General features: G+C 30.2%; 1 protein-coding gene across 1 annotated transcript; it reads right to left on the bottom strand.

The window, feature by feature from the left end:
* Positions 1–4,347: 4,347 nt before the first annotated feature.
* Positions 4,348–7,376, bottom strand: LOC142234649 (uncharacterized). The gene is made up of 3 exons (XM_075305817.1): positions 7,252–7,376; positions 7,055–7,192; positions 4,348–5,362 (listed from the first exon to the last, which is right to left on the bottom strand). The coding sequence occupies exons 1-3, from the start codon at positions 7,374–7,376 to the stop codon at positions 4,348–4,350; spliced, it is 1,278 nt and encodes a 425-aa protein (XP_075161932.1).
* Positions 7,377–24,758: the final 17,382 nt, after the last annotated feature.

The raw sequence follows: 24,758 nt of genomic DNA, 5'->3' as shown, positions 1-24,758 counted from the left end.
TATCTATAGAAAATTTTTTTTTAATATTTGATTTATATAGAAAATTTTTTCAACATTTTATTTCTGCAGAAAATTTTATTTGTATAAACTTTTGTCAATATTTTATTTCTATAGAAAATTTTATAAAAAGTTCTGTAAAAATTCTAGTCCTATAGAAAAATTTTATCTCCCAACCAATGTCTAGCTCAAGTGAGTTTTATTAACCAGCCAGCCCACTACCCACCCAGTCAGCCATCAGCCATAATTAAGAGGCAAAATAGAAATCCAATGAGTAGAACGCCACTAAATCACAGAAAAGACGATATGGCCGACACCAGAGGGTGTGAGTGACATAGAAACAAAAGATGAACATTTCCACTTTTGATGTTCATTTAAGGAAAACTCTTACGAATCTCTATAGAGCGTAAGACAAGGAGGATGAAGATTCGAGGAGATGTCATAAAAACGACATTAACGCTGTGTTTATGGCATTATCCCATTGAAAATGTTATAAATAAATCATTTTAAACAAAATGTCTGAAGTGTGAAATTAACAGAGACCTCATAATTTCGATGTCAGACGAGTCAAACAAAAAAGCTAAAAAACAAATATTTGCAAAGAAAAATTTCCAAATTATCAACTGACCATGTTTTTCTTTACTTAATTGTTTTTATTTTTCTTTTTGCGGAGGAAAGGTCAGGGTCTTTGGCCTTTTGTGAAAAGTGAATGCATAGCAGCGTATGGCGCAAATGCATTCAATGTTATTTAATTAATTATGTCGGTTGTGCGTTTTGTATTTTCCGCTATTATTTTATTATTTTAAAAAGGAAAAAAACTATAAATTTTTAATTTCACAAACATAGTAGATGATGATCACACACACACTCCCATACAAAAATACCCATTTATTCATTATTTTTGATATGTAGGTGCCTGTGTGTTCAAAACATTTCCATTTATTCATTGTTTGAGGCGTTTCGGGCACTGACTTTTTCAAGATTTTTCCGTTGAAAATCATGCGAGCTGAGAAAACCATTAAAGGTCTGCGCTACAGTGATTTCAATCGAGTGATTATTATTCATATAAAGAACTTAAATACAAATTTTACCACAAAATTTGTTTTCACAATTACAGGATGGCTAATGGAATTTTTAAACTTATTGAATTTATAGAAAATTTTGCCAAAATTTTATTTCTATAGAAAATGTTGTCAAAATTTTATTTCTGTATAAAGTTTTTTTCAATTTTTTTTCTGTATTTTGTCAAATGTTATTCCTATAGAAACGTTTGTCAAAATTTAATTTATATAGAAATTTTTTTCAAAATTTTATTACTTTAGAAAATTTTATCAAGATTTTATTTCTATAGAAAATTTTGTCAATATTTTATTCCTATAGAAAATTTTGTCAAAATTTAAGTTATATAGAAAATTTTTTAAAAATTTTATTTCTTTATAAAGTTTTATAAAAATTTTATTTCTATAGAAAATTTTATGAAAATGTTATTTCTATAAAATATTTGCAAAAATTTTATTTCTATAAAAATTTTGTCAACATTTTATTTCTATAGAAAATTTTGTCAAATTTTTTTTCTATAGCCAATGTTAACAAAATTTTATTTTTATAGAAAATTTTGTCAAAATTTTATTCCTATAGAAATTTTTTTGTCAAAATTTTTGTTTATAGAAAATTTTGTCAAAATTTTATTTCTATAGAAAATTTTGTCAACATTTTAGTTTTATAGAAAATTTTGTCAAAATTTTATTTCTGTAGAATGGTTTTTTTTTTTGGATTTTTTTTTAAAGAAAATTTTGTTAAAATTTTATTTGTATAGAAAATTTTGTCAACATTTTATCCCTATAGAAAATGTTGTCAAAATTTTATTTCTATAGAAAATTTTGTCAAAATTTTATTTCTACAGAAAATTGTGTCAAAATTTTATTTCTATAGAAAATTTTGTCAGAATTTTAGCTGTACAGAAAATGTTTTCAAAATTTTATTTCTGTAGAAAGTTTTTTCAAAATTTTTTCCTATAGAAATTTTTGTCAATATTTTATTCCTATAGAAAATTTTGTCAAAATTTAATTTATATAGAAAATTTTTTCAAAGTTTTATTTCTTTAGAAAGTTTTATCAAAATTTTATTTCTATAGAAAATTTTATTTCTATAAGATATTTCGCCAAAATTTTATTTCTATAGAAAATGTTGTCAAAATTTTATTCCTATAGAACATTTTGTCAAAATTTTATTTTTATAGAAAATTTTGTCAAAATTGTATTTCTATAGAAAATTTTGTCAAAATTGTAGTTCTATAGAAAATTTTGACAATATTTTATTTAAATGGAAAATTTTTTCAAAATTTTATTTCTGTAGAAAGTTTTTTCAAATTTTTTTCTATAGAAAATTTTGTCAAAATTTTATTTCTATAGAAATTTTTTTCAATATTTGATTTCTATAGAAAATTTTTCAATATTTTATCTCTGTAGAAAATTTTTTCATTTTTTTTCTATAGAAAGTTTTGTAACAATGTTATTCCTATTAAAAATTTTGCCAAGATTTTATTTCTATTGAAAATTTTATCAAAAATTTATTTCTATTGAAAATTTTGTAAAAATTTTATTTCTATAGAAAATTTTATAAAAATTTTATTTCTATAGAAAATTTTATTTCTATAGAATATTTTGCCAAAATTTAATTCTATAGAAAATTTTGTCAAAATTTTACTTCTGTAGAACATTTTGTCAAAATTTTATATCTATTGAAAATTTTGTCAAAATTTTATTACTATAGAAAATTTTGTTAATTTTTTTTGTAAAAATGTTATTTCTATAGAAAATTTTGTCAAAATTGTAGTTCTGTAGAAAATTTTAACAATATTTTTTTTTAATCATTGTTGTTGTTTTTGATTTCAGCTTAAAACCATGCATTGACTAAACTACAAGTGTAGCTTAACCAACAGAGGAAAATAATGTTTGTCCCTATAGACTGCCCTATAGACTGCAAGATGGTTGAATGGACGCACGTTTCGGAATTACCACATTCCTCATCAGCATCCTCTACTTGCAGCAAAACTATCAACCAATTATCAGAATAAATTCAGGCAGTTCACTAAACCCAAAAGTGAACCACACTTGAACCTTCCGAAAAAAGGTTTATACGATAGCCGGCTTATGCCGAAATAAATTCGTACAAACATATCCTTTTTTCTTTGCCACCGTCAAATCATCGATTTGAGTGCAGTTGGCTGGGTTTATTTTGAGAGTGCTTCCTCTTTTTTCATTCGTTTTGTTTTGTTATTGTTGTTTTTTTTTTCTTTAATCATTGTTGTTGTTTTTGATTTCAGCTTAAAACAATGATTTGACTAAACTACAACTGTAGCTTAACCAACAGAGGAATATTTTATTTATATAGAAATTTTTTCAAAATTTTATTTCAATCGAAATTTTTTTCAATATTTTATTTCTATAGAAAATTTTTCAATATTTTATTTCTGTAGAAAATTTTTTCAAAAATTTTTTTTCTATAGAAAATTTTTTCAATATTTTGTTTCTATAGAAAAATTTTTCAATATTTTAATTCTGTAGAAAAATTTTTCAAACTTTAGAAAATTTTGTCAAAATTTAATTTCTGTTTTTTGTTGATATTGTTGACCTTTTATTTTAATTTTTATGATTTTTATCTCATAATCTCGGCTGTAGGTCTATAAATTAAACTCGAAATTGTTGGTTTCTAGTTTTTTATTTTCCGATATTTCGGTTGACTTCGTCAGACCGTTTTCAAGGCTACAAATTACAAAATTAAACAAAAGTTAATTACAAAATTCACAAATTAAAGTCAAACTATTGTCATTTACATTTTATCCGATGTCTTGTTACTTCGCTGTCTGGTTTTCTACTGGTGATCACTTTCTCCTGTGTTTTTGTATCGTATGTCGATATATTCTCGCGCAGTTCTCAATATCTTTTTTATAGTTTATTCTCTCGTTAGTGGGAGTGTTAATTATGTGTAACATTTCCAGAGTAAATCTTCGTCTGTAGTTGTTTTCCTTGCATAGGATTTCTACGTTATTAAAGTTAGGTTTGTGACCAGTCAATGTACAGTGGGCCGCAAGTGCTGTTTTTTGTTCCATTGGTTTGTCTGTTGTTTTTATATCCGATTTATGTGAAGACAATCTTGTTTTTAATTTTGTCATTGTCGTACCAATATATGTCTTTTGGCATAAGTTGGATTTGTCACCGTTGCATTTTATCTTATATACTACGTTGTGTTGGTCTTCATTCTTAATTTTTGTTTTTGTTTTACTAAATAATCCGTTGACAGTGTTTTGTAGTTTTTAACGCGAGTTGATATTTTTCTTTATTGTATATGTCAGACTTGGACAGTCTCTCGGAGAAGTTTGGTATATATGTCACTGGTTTGTATACTTTTGAATCCTTTTTCTTGGTCAATTCTCGGTTGTTGTGTAGGTTGGCTTTTTACTTTCGATAAGAGTTGATATATCGTTCGTTGTGGGAAATTGTTGCCTTGGAGAATTCGTTTAATTTTATTTTCATTTTCGGAATGAAATTCTGGATCACTAATATTAAATATCCTTCGTATGAAATTTGTCGCTGTATTGATTATTATACGTTTACTGTGCTTAGAGTAAAAATTGAGCAGTCTCCCAGAAGCCGTTGGTTTTTGGTACCAATTTAGTCTCAGTTGGTTTCCTTGTCTATGTATTATTACGTCAAGATATGGTAGTTTATTGTCCTGTTCTAATTCCTTTGTAAATTGAATTTGTCTATTAAATGAGTTTAAGGCCTTTAGTGTTTCGTCGACTTCTGATGCCTTTATGATTGCGAAGATGTCATCTACGTATTTTGTTAATATCGGTGGTTTAGTAATATTTTTAAATACTTCGTCTAAAAGTTCCTCCATAATAATGTCTGCTACAATTGGTGAAGCAGGGGAACCCATTGGCATACCTTTTAATTGCTCATAAATCTTGTCCTCAAATTTAAAATATCTGGTGTCCTTGATACAAAATGTAATTAAATCTATGAATAAATCCTTCGTCATGTTCGTATACTGCTCAATTATGGTCCATTTTCTTTCAATCGTCTGAATTGCTAGCTTTACCGGAATGCTTGGAAATAATGACACCACGTCAAAGGATATTAAAACTTCATCATCTTCAATCGTCATATTTTCCAATCTTGTCTTAAAATCCGCAGAGTCCTTAACATTATATTTAGAGTCAAGTGTTATATTTCTTAATATACCTACTATGTATTTACATAAATTGTACGATGGCGAGTCTATCGAAGAACAAATAGGTCTTAATGGTGTGCTCTCCTTATGTATTTTTGGAAGTCCGTAAATCCTTGGAGCTACTGCGGTCCTATAAAAAACAACAGACAAACCAATGGAACAAAAAACAGCACTTGCGGCCCACTGTACATTGACTGGTCACAAACCTAACTTTAATAACGTAGAAATCCTATGCAAGGAAAACAACTACAGACGAAGATTTACTCTGGAAATGTTACACATAATTAACACTCCCACTAACGAGAGAATAAACTATAAAAAAGATATTGAGAACTGCGCGAGAATATATCGACATACGATACAAAAACACAGGAGAAAGTGATCACCAGTAGAAAACCAGACAGCGAAGTAACAAGACATCGGATAAAATGTAAATGACAATAGTTGTTTAATTTTGTAATTTGTAGCCTTGAAAACGGTCTGACGAAGTCAACCGAAATATCGGAAAATAAAAAACTAGAAACCAACAATTTCGAGTTTAATTTATAGACCTACAGCCGAGATTATGAGATAAAAATCATAAAAATTTAATTTCTGTACAAAATTTTTTTTGAAAATTTTATCTCTATAAAATTTTGTTCCAAAATTTTTGTCAAAATTGTAGTTCTATAGAAAATTTTTACAATATCTTATTTATATAAAAAATTTTGACAATATTTTATTTATATAGAAAGTTTTTCCAAATTTTTTTTATAGAAAAATTTGTCAAAATGTTATTTCTATAAAAAATTTTGCCAAAATTTTATTTCTATAGAAAATTTTGTAAAAATTTTATTTCTATAGAAAATTTTGTAAAAATTTTATTTCTATAGAAAATTTTGCCAAAATTTTATTTCTATAGAAAATTTTGTCAAAATTTTATTTCTATAGAAAATTTTGTCAAAATTTTATTTCTGCAGAATGTTTTTTGGATTTATTTCTATAGAAAATTTTGTCAAAATTTTATATCCACAGAAAATTGTGTCAAAAATTTATTTTTATAGAAAATTTTGTCAGAATTTTATTTCTACAGATAATTTTTTTTAAATTTTATTTCTGTAGAATTGTTTATCAAAATTTTATTTCTATAGAAACTTTTGTCAAATTTGTATGAAAATTGTATTCCTATAGAATATTTTGCCAAAATTTTATTTCTATAGAAAATTTTGTCAAAATTTTATTCCTATAGAAAATTTTGTCAAAATTTTATTTCTATTTATTATTGTAGAAAATTTTGTTAAAATTTTTTTTTGTCAAAATTTTATTTTTATAGAAAATTTTCTCAAAATGTTATTTCTATAGAAAATTTTGTAAAAATTGTAGTTCAATAGAAAATTTTAACAATATTTTATTTATATAGAAAATTTTTCAAAAATTTTTTCTATAGAAAATTTTGTCAAAATTTTATTTCTATAGAAAATTTTGTCAAAATTGTATTTCAATAGAAATTTGTCAAAATATTATTTCTGTAGATGGTTTTTAAATTTTATTTCTATATAAAGTGTTGTCTATCGCCTGTAATGTTCTATGGTGGTGATTCCTTTTGGAATGCCCATGGTCATGTTTGTCTGGCCAGGGCTTCAATACAGACTTTAAGACATTTTCCCGATAATATTTGGCATTTATTTTGACCCGACCCTGGGGTACGAGCGCTCTGTTGCATTACATATCAATCACATTGTATACAATATTGTATATTCTTAATTTATTTCGAATGTTTTGTACATGCCGCATTTTCGTTAATTTTATTTTCACTGAAATTCCACTGTTCCTCAACACTCACATCGATATAGCAGTACCTTCTGTGTTCGTTGCTCTTTTGCTGCTGCTCGACAAATAGTCGTTGTCGATTAAAAGTGCATTAAATGCATCGATGTGGAAATATGTGTCTGACAAAAAGAATTTGTGAATTGTCTGTCTTCTAGTTGGAGTGCGTCATATGCGGCAGGTCCCTATAATCACCCGCTCTTGTGAATTCACATTGGGGAACGAATGTCGGTCGTAAGTTTGTTGTGTTGGGCCAATGCTCTGGGCCAACCTAGAAAGCCAAACCAGCGGAATTGTATGTGTATATATGTGTGTGTTGATATATTCGTTGCCTTCATTATTGGCCATAAGAAAACTATAGACATTGGGTCATGTCACTCACTTAACAATGTCGCAAGGGGAAGAGGAAAGCTAGGGTCGGTTTGATGGCTAGAGGATGTGTGGATGTATAGTCGATTGTTTCCTTTTTGCTGTGCTCCTTTGCCTTGTGGCGGGATTTTAATGAAGCCTTTTGTTTTTGCGTATTGACGCCATACTCGCGAAACGATGACATGTATTTACCAAGAACAACAACACAACAGAAATAACAACGAAGTCAATGAACGCCATACTGACCAAACCTATTTGGTTTATGTCATCTCTGTTCCAATGGTTGGCGGTTGTTATCACTGTTAAATTGCAGTGAAAATCCGCCTTCAGAATGTGGCATATGGCAAAATGCGTCGTTGTGGTGAAATGTACATCGAACTATGGATCTTCGACCATCCTCATTAACACACTCAAAAAGAAGAATGGTTAAGCAATCCTTCAAAGGATTTACTTTTATCCTCAAAGGAGTTTTAACTTTTTCCTTCGTTGCCTTCATGATTGGTAAGTGAGATTTCAACAAAACCCAATGGTTTCAGAAAGCCTTCAAGTTTTTGCTTTTAATCAAGTTAACCACACCATGAATGTAAATGTGGTTTATAAGAAAATTTGGCAATTTGTGGCTCGTTTTTAGGATAGTATTTTTTTCTGGGGCTTAAACGGCCCCAGCAGAAAAAAAACTATTTTTGGAAGTTCTTCCTAAGACATTACATTTAGCGTAGTTTTAAAAATGATCTTTGTTTTAACTTCACAAGAAGTTCTTTTGAGTTGATATATAAAAATCCATTTTAAGCAGGATTTGCAATAAAACAAAATTTTCTGGGTTTTACTGGAATCGGGCTCAAATTTTGGCTATCCCAATATCTGGAAAGGGGATTCGTTTTGTAGGGTTGAGGCGAATGCTCCTAGAAATTCCTCCCAAAAACCCATTATACATGTTTGACATCTATTTGTAACAAAAAAATGTTTGACATCTATTTGTAGCGAAAAAAAACAAGTATATACGGCCGTAAGTTCGGCCAGGCCGAATCTTATGTACACACCACCATGGATTGCGTAGAAACTTCTACGAAAGACTGTCATCGACAATCGAATTACTTGGGTTGTGGTATCTTAAAACTTCTTAACATCGTTTTCTAAATTGAGAGTTAGTCCATACGTGGTATGTATTAGACAATACATAGAGAGCCAGAATTGAAATATGGGGGTCGCTTATATGGGGGCTACAATTATGAACTTGATATGGACCAATTTTTGTGTGATTGGGGATCGATTTATCTGATGGCTATATATAACGATTGACCGATATTGACCTAGTTAGGCATGGTTATTAATGGCCATATGCTAGCACAATGTACCAAATTTCAACTGACTCGTATGAAATTTGCTCCTCCAAGAGGCTCCAAAACCAAATCTCGGGATCGATTTATATGGGGGCTATAAATGATTATGGACTGATATGGACCACTTTTGGCATGGTTGTTAAATATCATATACAACCACCACGTACCAAATTTCAACCAGATCGATGAATTTTGCTTCTCCAAAAGGCACCGGAGGTCAAATCTGGCGATCGGTTTATATGGGAGCTATATATAATTATGGACTGATAGGAACCAATTCCTGCATGGTTGTTGGATACTATATTCTAACATCACGTACCAAATTTCATTTGAATAGGAAGAACTTTGTTCTTCCAAGATGCTCCGGAGGTCAAATCTGGGGATCGGTTTATATGGGGCCTATATATAATTGTGGACCGATATCGACCAATTTTTGCTTGGGTGTTTGCGGCCATATATTAACACCACGTACCAAATTTCAACTGTATCAGATGAATTTTGGTCTTCCAAGAGGCTCCGGAGATCAAATCTGGTGATCGGTTTATATGGAGGCTATATATAATTATGGGCCGATATGGACCAATTTTTGCATGGTCATTAGAGACCATATACTAACATCATGTATCAAATTTCAGCCGGATCGGATGAAATTTGTTTCTGTTAGAGGCTCTGCAAACCAAATCGGGGGATCAGTTTATATGGGGGCTATATATAATTATGGACCGATGTGGACCAATTTTTGCATGGTTGTTAGAGATCATATACTAACACCATGTACCAAATTCCAGCCGGATCGGATGAAATTTGCTTCTCTTAGAGGCCTCGCAAGCCAAATTTGGGGGTCCGTTTATATGGGGGCTATACGTAAAGGTGGACCGATATGGCCCATTTGCAATACCATCCGACCTAAATCAATAACAACTACTTGTGCCAAGTTTCAAGTCGAGAGCTTGTTTCGTTCGGAAGTTAGCGTGATTTCAACAGACGGACGGACGGACGGACATGCTCAGATCGACTCAGAATTTCACCACGACCAAGAATATATATACTTTATGGGGTCTTAGAGCAATATTTTGATGTGCTACAAACGGAATGACAAAGTTAATACCCCCATCCTATGGTGGAGGGTATAAAAACAAAATAAATAAAAATTTATTGATTTACTTATAGAAATTAAAATTTATAGAAAAATCAATTTTTATCGAATAGGGCTTTCTTTTTCTCTGACTTTTTTCATTCCAGGCACATCGGGAACCCGCTCAAAGAAAAACTTCCTTTGATATGGTTAATTTAATTTTAGACATTTGAAAAATTAACAAGTATATACGGCCGTAAGTTCGGCCAGGCCGAATCTTATGTACCCCCCACCATGGATTGCGTAGAAACTTCTATGAAAGACTAACATTCACAATCGAATTACTTGGGTTGTGGTATCTTAAAACTTCTTAACATCGTTTTCTAAATTGTGAGTTAGTCCATACGTGGTATATATTAGACAAAAAAGTTATGTATAGTTAAGTCTACAAATAATTGGGAATCGATATGGACTTTTTGCACGGTACGTAGGGAGCCAGAATTGAAATATGGGGGTCGCTTATATGGGGGCTATATAAAATTATGAACTTGATATGGACCAATTTTTGTGTGATTGGGGATCGATTTATCTGAGGGCCATATATAACTATAGACCGATATGAACCTAGTTAGGCATAGTTGTTAACGACAATATACTAGCACAATGTACCAAATTTCAACTCACTCGGATGAAATTTGCTCCTCCAAGAGGCTCCAAAACCAAATCTCGGGATCGGTTTATATGAGGCTATGTATGATTATGGACTGATATGAACCACTTTTGGCATGGTTGTTAAATATCATATACTTCCACCACGTACCAAATTTTAAGCAGATCGGATGAATTTTGCTTCTCCAAAAGGCACCGGAGGTCAAATCTGGGGATCGGTTTATATGGGAGCTATATATAATTATGGACTGATAGGAACCAATTCCTGCATGGTTGTTGGATACCATATACTAACATCACGTACCAAATTTCAACCGAATGGGAAGAATTTTGCTCTTCCAAGGGGCTTTGGAGGTCAAATCTGAGGATCGGTTTATATGAGGCCTATATATAATTATGGACCGATATCGACCAATTTTTGCATGGGAGTTTGAGGCCATATATTAACACCACGTACCAAAGTTCAACTGAACCAGATGAATTTTGGTCTTCCATGAGGCTCCGGAGGTCAAATCTGGTGATCGTTTTATATGGGGGCTATATATAAATATGGACCGATGTGGACTAATTTTTGCATGGTTGTTAGAGACCATATACTGAAATTTGCTTCTCTTAGCGGCCTCGCAATCCAAATCGGGGGATCGGTTTATATGGGGGCTATATATAATTATGGACCGATATGGACCAATTTGTGCATGGTTGTTACAGACCATATGCTAACACCATGTACCAAATTTCAGCCGGATCGGATGAAATTTGCTTCTCTTATAGGCCTCGCAAGCCAAATTTGGGGGTACGTTTATATGGGGGCTATACGTAAAAATGGACCGATATGGCCCATTTGCTATACCATCCGACCTACATCAATAACAACTACTTGTGCCAAGTTTCAAGTCGATAGCTTGTTTCGTTCGGAAGTTATCGTGATTTCAACAGACGGACGGACGGACGGACATGCTCAGATCGACTCAGAATTTCACCACGACCCAGAATATATATACTTTATGGGCTCTTAGAGCAATATTTCGATGTGTTACAAGCGGAATGACAAAGTTAATATACCCCCCATCCTATGGTGGAGGGTATAAAAGTAGCCAAAAGAGTATATTCTAAGGGGCTATGTGGAAACCAGGGCTGTGGCCCCGACACCGACACCAGCATTTCTTATTAACCTCGACTCCGACTCCGGAGTCGACTCCAGGTCTCATTTTAACAGTATTCCAGTTGTAATTGTGATGAGTAGTATTCCAAAAATAGACCGATATAAGTATTTTATTTTGCCATATGTGTTTGTATGTCCTAAAGAACCCTAATTTTAAATTTTGATACGACTCGACGACAAATCTCACCATTTTAGGGATGTAAAGAACTCTACATTTTTATGTCAGGCCAATAAATTAAAATACGACACAAGACTATATAGAGACCACATCAAAATATGGGTTGATAACAACAATCTCCAGAATATGTATTTATAAAAACAAAAAATTTCAAAAAATAATTAAGCTTCCAGAATTTTAAGACTCCGGCTCCGACTCCGAATCCAGCAAAATCTTCAGACTCCGACTCCTACTCTACCCAAGCATATATTTGATTTGAAAACCTTAAATCAATGAATTATCCAATGATTAGGACAGTCTCAGTAGAGGTTTCATTGTCAATGGAACAAGAGATGTTTTGTTTTGTACAATTCAAAAATTAAAAAAAGGTGTTTCAGTAATATGATCGTAAAACGGAGTCAGATGTAATGACGCCATGAAAATTAGTTTTATAGAATTGAACGTAATGTGTTGTTAATATTACTCAAAAACTATGAAATCGTTTCAAATTGACTCTAAAAATAATGTTATCACAAAGGATGTCATTTTAATATATAATAAATACTTCCTTGCAATAATTTTGCAGATATTTTGAAATTTTGTAATCATGAAATTAGTCGAAATGCGAGTTCATTGAGGTAACACTGTAGTAACTCAGGAGGATAAACCTTCATTGAAAAGTATTGGGAGTCCGTTACAATTTGGACTAGGACACGATAAAAATGGTAAATTTTTTACCGCTTGGTGAATTGCTAGAATTTTTCATGCTTTGGTAGATTTTGCACAATATTCCTCTCCAACTAAGACGTACAAAATTTTCTTACAAATAAAATGTTGACAAAATTTTCTATAGAAATAAAATTTTTATACCCTCCACCATAGGATGGGGGTATATTAACTTTGTCATTCCGTTTGTAACACATCGAAATATTGCTTTAAAACCACATAAAGTATATATATATACATTCTGGGTTGTGGTGAAATTCTGAGTCGATCTAATCATGTACGTCCGTCCGTCCGTCCGTCTGTTGAAATCACGCTAACTTCCGAACGAAACAAGCTATCGACTTGAAACTTGGCACAAGTAGTTGTTATTGATATATGTCGGATGGTATTGCAAATGGCCTATATCGGTCAACTTTTACGTATAGCCCCCATATAAACGGTCCCCCAAATTTGGCTTGCGGGGTCTCTAAGAGAAGCAAATTTCATCCGATCCGCCTGAAATTTGGTAAATGGTGTCACCATATGACCTCTAACAACCATGCAAAAATTAGTCCACATCGGTCCATAATTATATATAGCCCCCATATAAACCGATCACCAGATTTGACCTCCGGAACCTCTTGGAAGACCAAAATTCATTTGATTCAGTTGAAATTTGGTACGTGGTGTTCATATATGGCCTCAAACACCCATGCAAAAATTGGTCGAAATCGGTCCATAATTATATATAGCCCCCATATAAACCGATCCCCAGATTTGACCTCCGGAGCCCCTTGGAAGAGCAAAATTCATCCGATGCGGTTGAAATTTGGCACGAGATGTCAATATATGGTAGCCAACAACCATGCACGAATTGGTTCATAGCAATCCATAATTATATATAGCCCCCATATAAACCGATCCCCAGATTTGACCACTGGTGCCTTTTGGAGAAGCAAAATTCATCCGATCTGGTTGAAATTTGGTACGTGGTGTTAATATATGGTATCCAACAACCAGGCAGGAATTGGTTCATATCAGTCCATAATAAATATATAGCCCCCATATAAACCGATCCCTAGATTTGGTTTAGAAGTCTCTTGGAGGAGCAAATTTCGGGCGAGTCAGTTGAAATTTGATACATTGTGGTAGTATATGGCCGTTAACAATCATGCCTAACTAGGTCCATATCCGTCTATAGTTATATATATATATATATATATATATATATATATAATATATATATATATATATATAATATATATATATATATATATATATTATATATATATATATATATATATATATATATATATATATATATATATATATATATATATATATATATATATATATATATATATATATATATATATATATATATATATATATATATATATATATATATATATATATATAATATATATATATATATATATATATATATATATATATATATATATATATATATATATATATATATATATATATATAATATATATATATATATATATATATATATATATATATATATATATATATATATAGCCCTCAGATAAATCGATCCCCAATCACACAAAAATTGGTCCATATCAAGTTCATAATTGTAATATAGCCCCCATATAAGCGACCCCATATTTCAATTCTGGCTCTCTACCACGTATGGACTAACTCACAATTTTGAAAACGATGTTAAGAAGTTTTAAGATACCACAACCCAATTAATTCTATTGTGGATGACAGTCTTTCGTAGAAGTTTCTACGCAAGCCATGGTGGAGGGTACATAAGATTCGGCCTGGCCGAACTTACGGCCGTATATACTTGTTTTGGTTTTGTTATTGTTAGTTTCTCTTTAATCATTATTGTTGTTTTTGATCTTAGATTAAAACCATGCATTGACTAAACAACAAGTGTAGCTTAACCAACAGAGGAAAAGTATGCTGTTCAAATTTATTCGGGCAAAGCCCTATAGACTGCAGGATGGTTGGATGTACAGCTGTTGCGGAATTACCACATTCCTCATCAGCAGCAAAACTATCAACCAATTACCAGAATAAATTCGGGTAATTCACTCAACCCAAAGTGAACTACACTTGAACCTTCCGAAAAAAGGTTTGATAGTCGGCTACTGCCTAAACAAATTTGCAAGCATATCACTTTTCCTTTGCCAAACTCAAATCATCGATTGAATGTCGTTGGTTGGGTTTGTTTTTGAGCGTGCTTCCTCTATCTTCATTCGTTTTGTTTGTTAAAATACAATTTTGACAAAACTATCTATAGAAATAAAATTTTGACAAAATTTTCTATAGAAATAAAATTTTAACCAAATTTTCTATAAAAATAAAATTTTGCCAAAATTTTCTATAAAAATAAAATTTTGACAAAATTTTCTATAAAACTAAAATTTTAACAAAATTTTCTATAGTAATAAAATTTTGACAAAATTTTCTATAGATATAAAAATTTTGACCAAATTTTCTTCAGAAATAAAATTTTGACACAATTTTCTATAGAACAAAATGTTGACAAAATTTTCTATAAAAATTAAATTTTGACCAAATTTTCAACAGTAATAAAATTTTGACAAAATTTTATATAAAATTAAAATTTTGACCAAATTTTCAATAGGAATAAATTTTTGACAAAATTTTTTATATAAATTAAATTTTGACAAATTTTCTATAAAAATAAAATTTTGACATCAGTTTTCATGGTACAATAATTTTGACATCAGTTTTCGTGGTACAATTATTTTGACAAAATATTTAAATTTTTGGAGATACGATTAATTATTGTTTTGTGTGTAAAAATTTTGCGAAAGAATAACATTTGGATAAAATTTTCTATAGGAATAAAATTTTGACCAAATTTTATATAGAAGTAACATTTTGACCAAATCTATAAAAATAAAATTTTAACAAAATTTTCTATAGTAATAAGATTTTGACAAAATTTTCTATAGATATAAAATTTTGACCAAATTTTCTTCAGAAATAAAATTTTGACACAATTTTCTATAGAACAAAATGTTGACAAAATTTTCTATAAAAATTAATTTTTGACCAAATTTTCAATGGTAATAAATTTTGACAAAATTTTCTATAACCATAAATTTTTGACCAAATTTTCAATAGGAATAAAATTTTGACAAAATTTTCTATAGAAATACAATTTTTACAAGATTTCCTATAGAAATAAAATTTTGAAAAAATTTTCCATAGAAATAAAATTTTAACAAAATTTTCTTAGAAATAAAATTTTGACCAAATTTTTTTTTGAATAAAATTTTGACACAATTTTCTATAGAATAAAATTTTGACAAAATTTTCTATAAAAATAAAATTTTGACTAAATTTTCAATAGGAATAAAATGTTGACAAAATTTTCTATAAACATAAATTTTTGACCAAATTTTCTATAGAAGTATAATTTTGACAAAATTTTCTATAGATATAAAATTTTGACCAAATTTTCTACAGAAATAAAATTTTGACACAATTTTCTATAGAACAAAATGTTGACAAAATTTTCTATAAAAATAAAATTTTGACCAAATTTTCAATAGTAATAAAATTTCGACAAAATTTTCTATAACCATAAATTTTTGACCAAATTTTCTATAGAAGTACAATTTTAACAAAATTTTCTATAGAAATCAAATGTTGACCAAATTTTCTATAGAAATAAACTTTTGACAAAATTATCTCTAGAAATAAACTTTTGACAAAATTATCTCTAGAAATAAACTTTTGAAAAAAATTTTCATAGAAATAAAATTTTGACAAAATTTTCTGTAGAAATAAAATTTTGACAAAATTTTCTATAAAAATAAAATTTTGACCAAATTTTCAATAAAATTTTGACAACATTTTCTATAAAAATACAATTTTAACAAAATTATCTATAAAAATAAAATTTTGACAAAATTTTCTATAGAAATAAAATTTTGACAAAATTTTCTATAGAAATAAAATTTTGACAAAATGTTCTATAGAAATAAAATTTTGACAAAATTTTCTGTAGAAATAAAATTTTGACCAAATTTTCTATAAAAATAACATTTTGACAAAATTTTCTATAGGAATAAACTTTTGACCAAATTTTCTATAAAAATAAAATCTTGACCAAATTTTCAATAGTACTAAAATTTTGACAAAATTTTCTATAACCATAAATTTTTGACCAAATTTTCTATAGAAATCAAATGTTGACCAAATTTTCTATAGAAATAAACTTTTGACAAAATTTTCTCTAGAAATAAACTTAAAAAAAAAAATTCATAGAAATAAAATTTTGACAAAGATTTCCACAGAAATAAAATTTTGACAAAATTTTTTATAGAAATAAAATTTTGACCAAATTTTCAATAAAATTTTGACAAAATTTTCTATAAAAATATAATTTTAACAAAATTATCTATAAAAATAAAATTTTGACAAAATTTTCTATAGAAATAAAATTTTGACAAAATTTTCTATAGAAATAAAATTTTGAGAAAATGTTCTGTAGAAATAAAATTTTGACAAAATTTTCTGTAGAAATAAAATTTTGACAAAATTTTCTATAGAAATAAAATTTTGACAAAATGTTCTATAGAAATAAAATTTTGACAAAATTTTCTGTAGAAATAAAAGTTTGAAAAAATTTTCTATAGAAATAAAATTTTGACCAAATTTTCTAGAAATAAAATTTTGACAAAATTTTCTATTGAAATAAAATTTTTACAAAATTTTCTATAGAATAAAATTTTGACAAAATTTTCTATGAAAATAAAATCTTGACCAAATTTTCAATAGGGATAAAATTTTGACAACATTTTCTATAAACATAAATTTTTGACAAAAATTTTTATATAAATTAAATTTTGACAAATTTTCTATAAAAATAAAATTTTGACATCAGTTTTCATGGTACAATAATTTTGACATCAGTTTTCGTGGTACAATTATTTTGACAAAATATTTAAATTTATGGAGATACGATTAATTTTTGTTTTTTTGTGTAAAAATTTTGCGTAAGAATAACATTTGGACAAAATTTTCTATAGGAATAAAATGTTGACCAAATTTTCTATAGAAATAAAATTTTGACCAAATTTTCTATGGAAATAAAATTTTAACAAAATTTTCTATTGAAATAAAATTTTTACAAAGTTTTCTATAGAATAAAATTTTGACAAATTTTCTATAGAATGAAATTTTGACAAAATTTTCTATAAAAATAAAATTTTGATCAAATTTTCAATAGGAATAAAATTTTGACAAAATTTTTTATATAAATTAAATATTGACAAATTTTCTATAAAAATAAAATTTTGACATCAGTTTTCATGGTACAATTATTTTGACAAAATATTTTAATTTTTTGAGATACGATTAATTTTGAGGTATTTTTACTTGCTGTGACGTGGGCTTTTGTAGAGTAAGCATTTATACTTGATTCATGTCGGTGGGTATTTTATACTTGATTCATGTCGGTGGGTATTTAATATTCGAACCACCAGAACTTACGGCTTCACATACTTGTTAATACCAAGATGTCCACAGCATTGAACGACCCACCTTAATATTTTGACTGTGTTCTTACGGAAATATATGTATGAGCATAGCGTATTGAACGTATGCTGCAATACGATTTTAATCCGTTTTGACAAACGAAAAAATGTTGTTGTCAATTTTGTCTTTCTCTTTGTCGCCATAGCGAATAAACGAATGACACCAAGACTAACAGCTTGCAGTGCAAATCTTAGGATATTCATACTCACTCTACATCTCTCTTTTTCGTTCTCTTTATCATAAATGCATAGATACTTCATGGGAAATTTATTAAACTGACACCAAAGGAAGTGATTGTATGCGTATGATACGACTACACAAAACCGGATTTTACAATGAAAATATGAGAAACAAAGAAAGCAAAACGAGAAAATTGTTTTATGGGAAGAAATAACTAACTCGTGCAACAATTGAAATAAATAGTACTCCATTTTTTGAGAAAGTAAGGAAAAAATCATTTGCGCCAAACCATTACCACGCCGTAGTTCATTCTTAATCTATAGTGAAAACAATATTGTCGTGAGCCGAAAAATTTCTTATCCTCAATATACGAATTCGAATTTTGCTGCATAGAAGACGCATTTCGCTGACATAAAGTTTTTTTTCTTGTCAATAAACAAAAAGCTTTTCAATGAAGTCGTTTTTTCCTTATAGTTAAGCAGTTCGTCTCAGAAATGGGTATCATTACATAGAAGAAAATTTTGTAAGGACAACTTGGCTTTAATAATTATCAAAAATTGTTCAAAATTAATTAAATCGTCTTTTAATTCCTTTACTTTTAGTATCTAGACAAAGCAAAACAGCGTTTAAAAGTAAATGTTTTTCAATACTTTATTTTAAAGACTTTTTTACTTAAAAAAGAACATAATTACTACCTGAAGTCGAGTTCGAACTTGGACATTTAAATTGTGTTGTAAAGCCGGAAAAACGAAGGAATTCAACATTGTTTCCTAGAAGCAAGTACACAAAACTCGAATTTAAAAGTGAATGGTGTCTTAAATGCATCCTTATTTCAATTCTCCGCTTCTTTGGCTCAGAATCAATACCAAAATCATTTGTGTAAAGGCAAAGTCTTTGGAAACGGACATATTCTGAAAATTGAAATGTATACCCACGTTTAGTGCATACATTTTTTGAGACTTGCTTGGAATAAAAAATTCTATTGGGATGGGGAAATTTTCTGAAAAAAAAAAAAAAATAAAAACAAAAAAAAAGAATATTTATTTTCTACAATAAAGAAGATTTTTTTTTATTTTTCATTGCATTCACAACTCAGCTTGTTACATTTGATTTTAATTTTGGACTAGAATCTAGTTTTTACACTAAAACAAGCAAGGAAAGTTTAAAGTCGGGCGGGGCCGACTATATTATACCCTGCACCACTTTGTAGATCTAAATTTTCGATACCATATCACATGCGTCAAATTTGTTGGGGGCTATACATAAAGATTTGTCCCAAATACATACATTTAAATATCACTCGATTTGGACAGAATTTGATAGACTTTTACAAAATCTATAGACTCAAAATTTAAGTTGGCTAATGCACTAGGGTGGAACACAATTTTAGTTAAAAAATATGGGAGACATTTAAATCTGAAGCAATTTTAAGGAAACTTCGCAAAAGTTTATTTATGATTTATCGCTCGATATATATGCATTAGAAGCTTAAGAAATTTGTACAACTTTTCGACTAAGCAGTGGCGATTTAACAAGTAAAATGTTGGTATTTTGATCATTTTTGTCGAAATCAGAAAAACATATATATGGGAGCTATATTTAAATCTGAACCGATTTCAATCAAATTTGGCACACATGACTATTTTACTAATTGTACTCCTAGTGCAAAATTTCAACCAAATTGGGCCAAAACTCTGGCTTCCATATTGGGCGAAAAATATATATGGAAGCTATATCTAAATCTAAACCAATTTCAACCAAATTTGGCACACATGTTCCACAGTGTGGCGCAGGGTAGATACAGCTCCCATATATATCTTTCGCCCGATATGCACTTATATGGACCCAGAAGCCAGAGTTTTACCCGGATTTGCTTGAAATTTTGCACAAACATAACACTTGATCGTATAGTCAAGTGTGCAAAATTTTACTGAAATCGGTTCAGATGTAGATATAGCTCCCATATATATCTTTTGCCCGATTTTCCGTCATATGACCACAGAGTTCAAAGTTGTAGTCCGATTTACGTGAAATTTTGCACAGGGAGTAGAATTAAAATACTAAGTATTCATGTCGAATTTGGTTGAAAACGGTTCAGTTTTCTATATAGCTTCCATATATATGTTTTTCCGATTTGGGCAAAAATGACCAAAATACCCACATTTTCCTTATAAAATCGCCACTGCTAAGTCGAAAACTTGTAAAAGTGACTCCAATTTTCCTTTATTTCTAATACATATCTACATTGTTAGAAAAATATTTTTTTCATATGTTCCGATATGAACAAAATGTGTTTCGGGCATAATTTTTGAACACAATATATTTAAGTGCAAACATTTAATGTTCCTAAACTAACACTAAATGTTTGGAACACATATGTTGGAATATATTATGTTTGGGGCATGAATATTTCATAAAAATAATATGTGTGAATGTAAACATATATAAATTTACAAATTTCGAGTAGAAATATATATGTTGTGATATTTTATTCAGAGAGCGACAGAGAGAGAGAGAGAGAGAGTATAGAGAAAGAAATAGAGATGGAAACCGGGAGGGTTAACGAAAGATATCAACATAACACATCGAGATAATCAAAAGGGAGCAATTTCTGTGAATCCGCTTGTATGTGGTTTCGGAAAACTGTTTTATGATAAGGCCATAAATGTAATATGCTTAAGTCTAAATATTATTTAATTTGAATATTAGAATGAGTATTCGGAGTAAAGAGAATAGACATTCGGAACCAAGAGAATAGACCAAGAGGAGTTGACGGACACCTTCAAGTAGAAAAGCGGACATTAAGTTTTAGGGAGCCACCGTCTTGCATACACAAGGTCGTGGGCTCGATTCCTGCTTCGACCGAACACCAAACAGTTTTTCAGCGCTGGATTATCCCACCTCATTAATGCTGGTGACATTTCTGAGGGTTTCAAAACTTCTCTAAGTGGTTTCACTGCAATGTGGAACGCCGTATAAAAAGGAGGTCCCCTGTCATTGAGCTTAACATCGAATCGGGCAGCACTCAGTGATAAGGGAGAAGTTCATCAATGTGGTATCACAATGGACTGAATAGTCTAAGTGAGCCCGATGTCTGCCACCTAACCTAACCTAAGTTCGAGTTTTGCAGCTAAAACAATTGAAAAAGTTTATTTTCTTTAAAATAAATTATTAAAGAAAAGTAAAAGGCAAAACATTTCCATTTTATAGTGATAATGACAACTTAATACCGGCCTTAAAGGTAAAAATGAAATTAAGTACAAATGTGTAAATTAAAAAAAAAATGGTTTTCGGTCGGAGCAGGGATTGAACCCACGACCCATTGCATGCAAGGCAGACATACTAACCACTGATCCACGTGGCCATGTTTCTGTTAAATAATGTTATGTTTGCATGGGCTCGTGGGCGCTGCAAACTATGCTATATAAATGTAACTTATAACGATATTTGTCTACACGTGACTATAACAGCTACGTAGCCCAGTGGATAGTGTGTCGGCTTACAAACTGTATGGTCCTCGGTTCGATTCTCCGTCCAAGCGAAAGGTAAAATTTAAAAAATTAAAAATTGAATAATTTCTTCAACATTATTTGTATTACACAAAAAGGTGCCAAGAACTAAAAAATTTCGTGGAAGTGAAAATTATGCGAGGCAATGAGCACAATCTTCTTTGGGGAAAATTCTTCCAAGCATATAATATTTTTGGGCTCAAAATGCTTCCAAACATATAATATGTTCAAATATTATATATCCAAACATATAATATGTTCACATAAAACAAACATTAATGTTTCGGCAGTATCCAATAATATATTTGCTTCCTGCTAAATATGTTTGGAACATGTGTTAGAGAAGCAATTTTTTTGAGGGTGTATCGACCGATAAATCATAAATACACTTTTGCGAAGTTGCCTCAAAATTGGTTGAAATTAAAATGTTTCCCATATTTTTTTACTAACTAGTGTACTATCCCAGGGCATTAGCCGACATAAATTTTAAATCTATAGACTAAAAATTTTGTTCAGATGGAGTCAGATTTAAATGTATGTATTTGGAACAAAGACCTTTCTATAACACCCAACACATTTGACGGATTTGATATAGTATCGAAAATGTGGATTTACAAAGTGGTGCAGGATATAATACAGTCGGCCCCGCCCGATTTTCCTTACTTGTTTTTTGTTAAATTTAGGACATAACACGTGGATATTTGCGTCCCTATGTTAAAGCTGTATATTGTATAAAGAACAAGTATATACGGCCGTAAGTTCGGCCAGGCCGAAGCTTATGTACCCTCCATCATGGATTGCGTAGAAACTTCTTCTAAACACTGCCATCCACAATCGAATTACTTAAGTTGCGGTAACGCTTGCCGATGGCAAGGTATCTTAAAACCTCCTAACACCATCTTCTAAATTGTATGTAAGTCCATACGTGGTATATATTAAATCAAAAAAGATCGATCCAATACGTATATAATTCAGTTTGACAAAGTAGACATAAAATTTGACAAAATTTTCTACAGAAATAAAATTTTAACAAAATTTTCTATAGAAATAAAATTTTCACTAAATTTTCTATAGAAATAAAAATGTTGACAAAATTTTCTATAGAAAGAAAATTTTGACAAAAGTTTCTACAGAAATAAAATTTTAACAAAATTTTCTATAGAAATAAACATTTGACAAAATTTTCTATAGAAATAAAATCTTGGTAGATTATTTTTGGCTCGAGTGGCAACCATGATTATGAACCGAATAAAATTTGAACAAAATTTTCTATAGAAATAAAATTTTGACAAAATTTTCTATAGAAATAAAATTTTGACAATGATGAAAATTTTATTATGAACCGAATAAAATTTTAACAAAATTTTCTCTAGAAATAAAATGTTGACAAAATTTTCTATAGAAATAAAATTTTGACAAAATTTTCTTTAGAAATAAAATTTTGACAAAATTTTCTATAGAAATAAAATTTTGACAAAATTTTCTATAGAAATAAAATTTTAATAGATTATTTTTGGCTCTAGTGGCAACCATGATTATGAACCGATATGGACCAATTTTTGTGTGATTGGACCAATTTTGGTATGGTTGTTAGCGACCATATACTAACACCACGTTCCTAATTTTAACCGGATCGGATGAATTTTGCTCCTCCAAGAGGCTCCGGAGGTCAAATCTGGAGAACGTTTTATATGGGGCCTATATATAATTATAGACCGATATGGACCAATTGTGGCACGGTTGTTCAAGATCATATACTAACACCATGTTCCAAATTACAACCAGATTGGATGAAATTTGCTTCTCTTGGAGACTTCGCAAGCCAAATCTGGGGATAGGTTTATATGGGGGCTATATGTAATTATGAACCGATGTGGACCAATTTTTGCATGGTTGTTAGAGACCATATACCAATACCATGTACCAAATTTCAGCCGGATCGGATGCAATGTGCTTCTCTTTGAGGCTTCGTAAGCCAAATCTGGAGATCGGTTTATATGGGGTCTATATATAATTATGGACCGATGTGGACCAATTTTTGCATGGTTGTTAGAGACCATATACCAACATCATGTACCAAATTTCAGCCGGATCGGATGAAATTTGCTTCTCTGTGAGGCTCCGCAAGCCAAATGTGGGGATCGGTTTATATGTGGGCTATATATAATTATGGACCGATGTGGACCAATTTTTGTATGATTGTTAGAGACCATATACCAACATCATGTACCAGATTTCAGCCGTATCGGATGAAATTTTCTTCTCTTTTAGGCTCCGCAAGCCAAATCTGGGGATCGGTTTATATGGGGGCTATATATAATTATGGACCGATGTGGACCAATTTTTGCATGGTTGTTAGAGACCATATACCAACACCATGTATCAAATTTCAGGCGGATCGGATGCAATGTGCTTCTCTTTGAGGCTTCGCAAGCCAAATCTGGAGATCGGTTTATATGGGGTCTATATATAATTATGGACCGATGTGGACCAATTTTTGCATGGTTGTTAGAGACCGTATACCAACATCATGTTCCAAATTTCAGCCGGATCGGATGAAATTTGCTTCTCTGTGAGTCTCCGCAAGCCAAATCTGAGGGTCCCTTTATATGGGGGCTATACGTAAAAGTGGACCGATATGGCCCATTTTCAATACCATCCGACCTGCATCAATAACAACTACTTGTGCCAAGTTTCAAGTCGATAGCTTGTTTCGTTCGGAAGTTAGCGTGATTTCAACAGACGGACGGACGGACGGACATGCTTAGATCGACTCAGAATTTCACCACGACCCAGAATATATATATACATTATGGGGTCTTACAGCAATATTTCCTTGTGTTACAAACGGAATGACAAAGTTAATATACCCCCATCCTATGATGGGGGGTATAATATACTGAAATATTGAATCTTTTTTCAGTGTATCATGCAAATCAGAAATATTTTTTTGATTTCGGCAACCACGTATATGTTTACTGAGAAAACAATATTTTTC

This window comes from Haematobia irritans, chromosome 1 (genome assembly GCF_050003625.1).
Source record: "Haematobia irritans isolate KBUSLIRL chromosome 1, ASM5000362v1, whole genome shotgun sequence".
NCBI classification, from domain to species: Eukaryota; Metazoa; Arthropoda; class Insecta; order Diptera; family Muscidae; genus Haematobia; species Haematobia irritans.
This window is presented reverse-complemented; position numbering and strand designations above follow the sequence as displayed.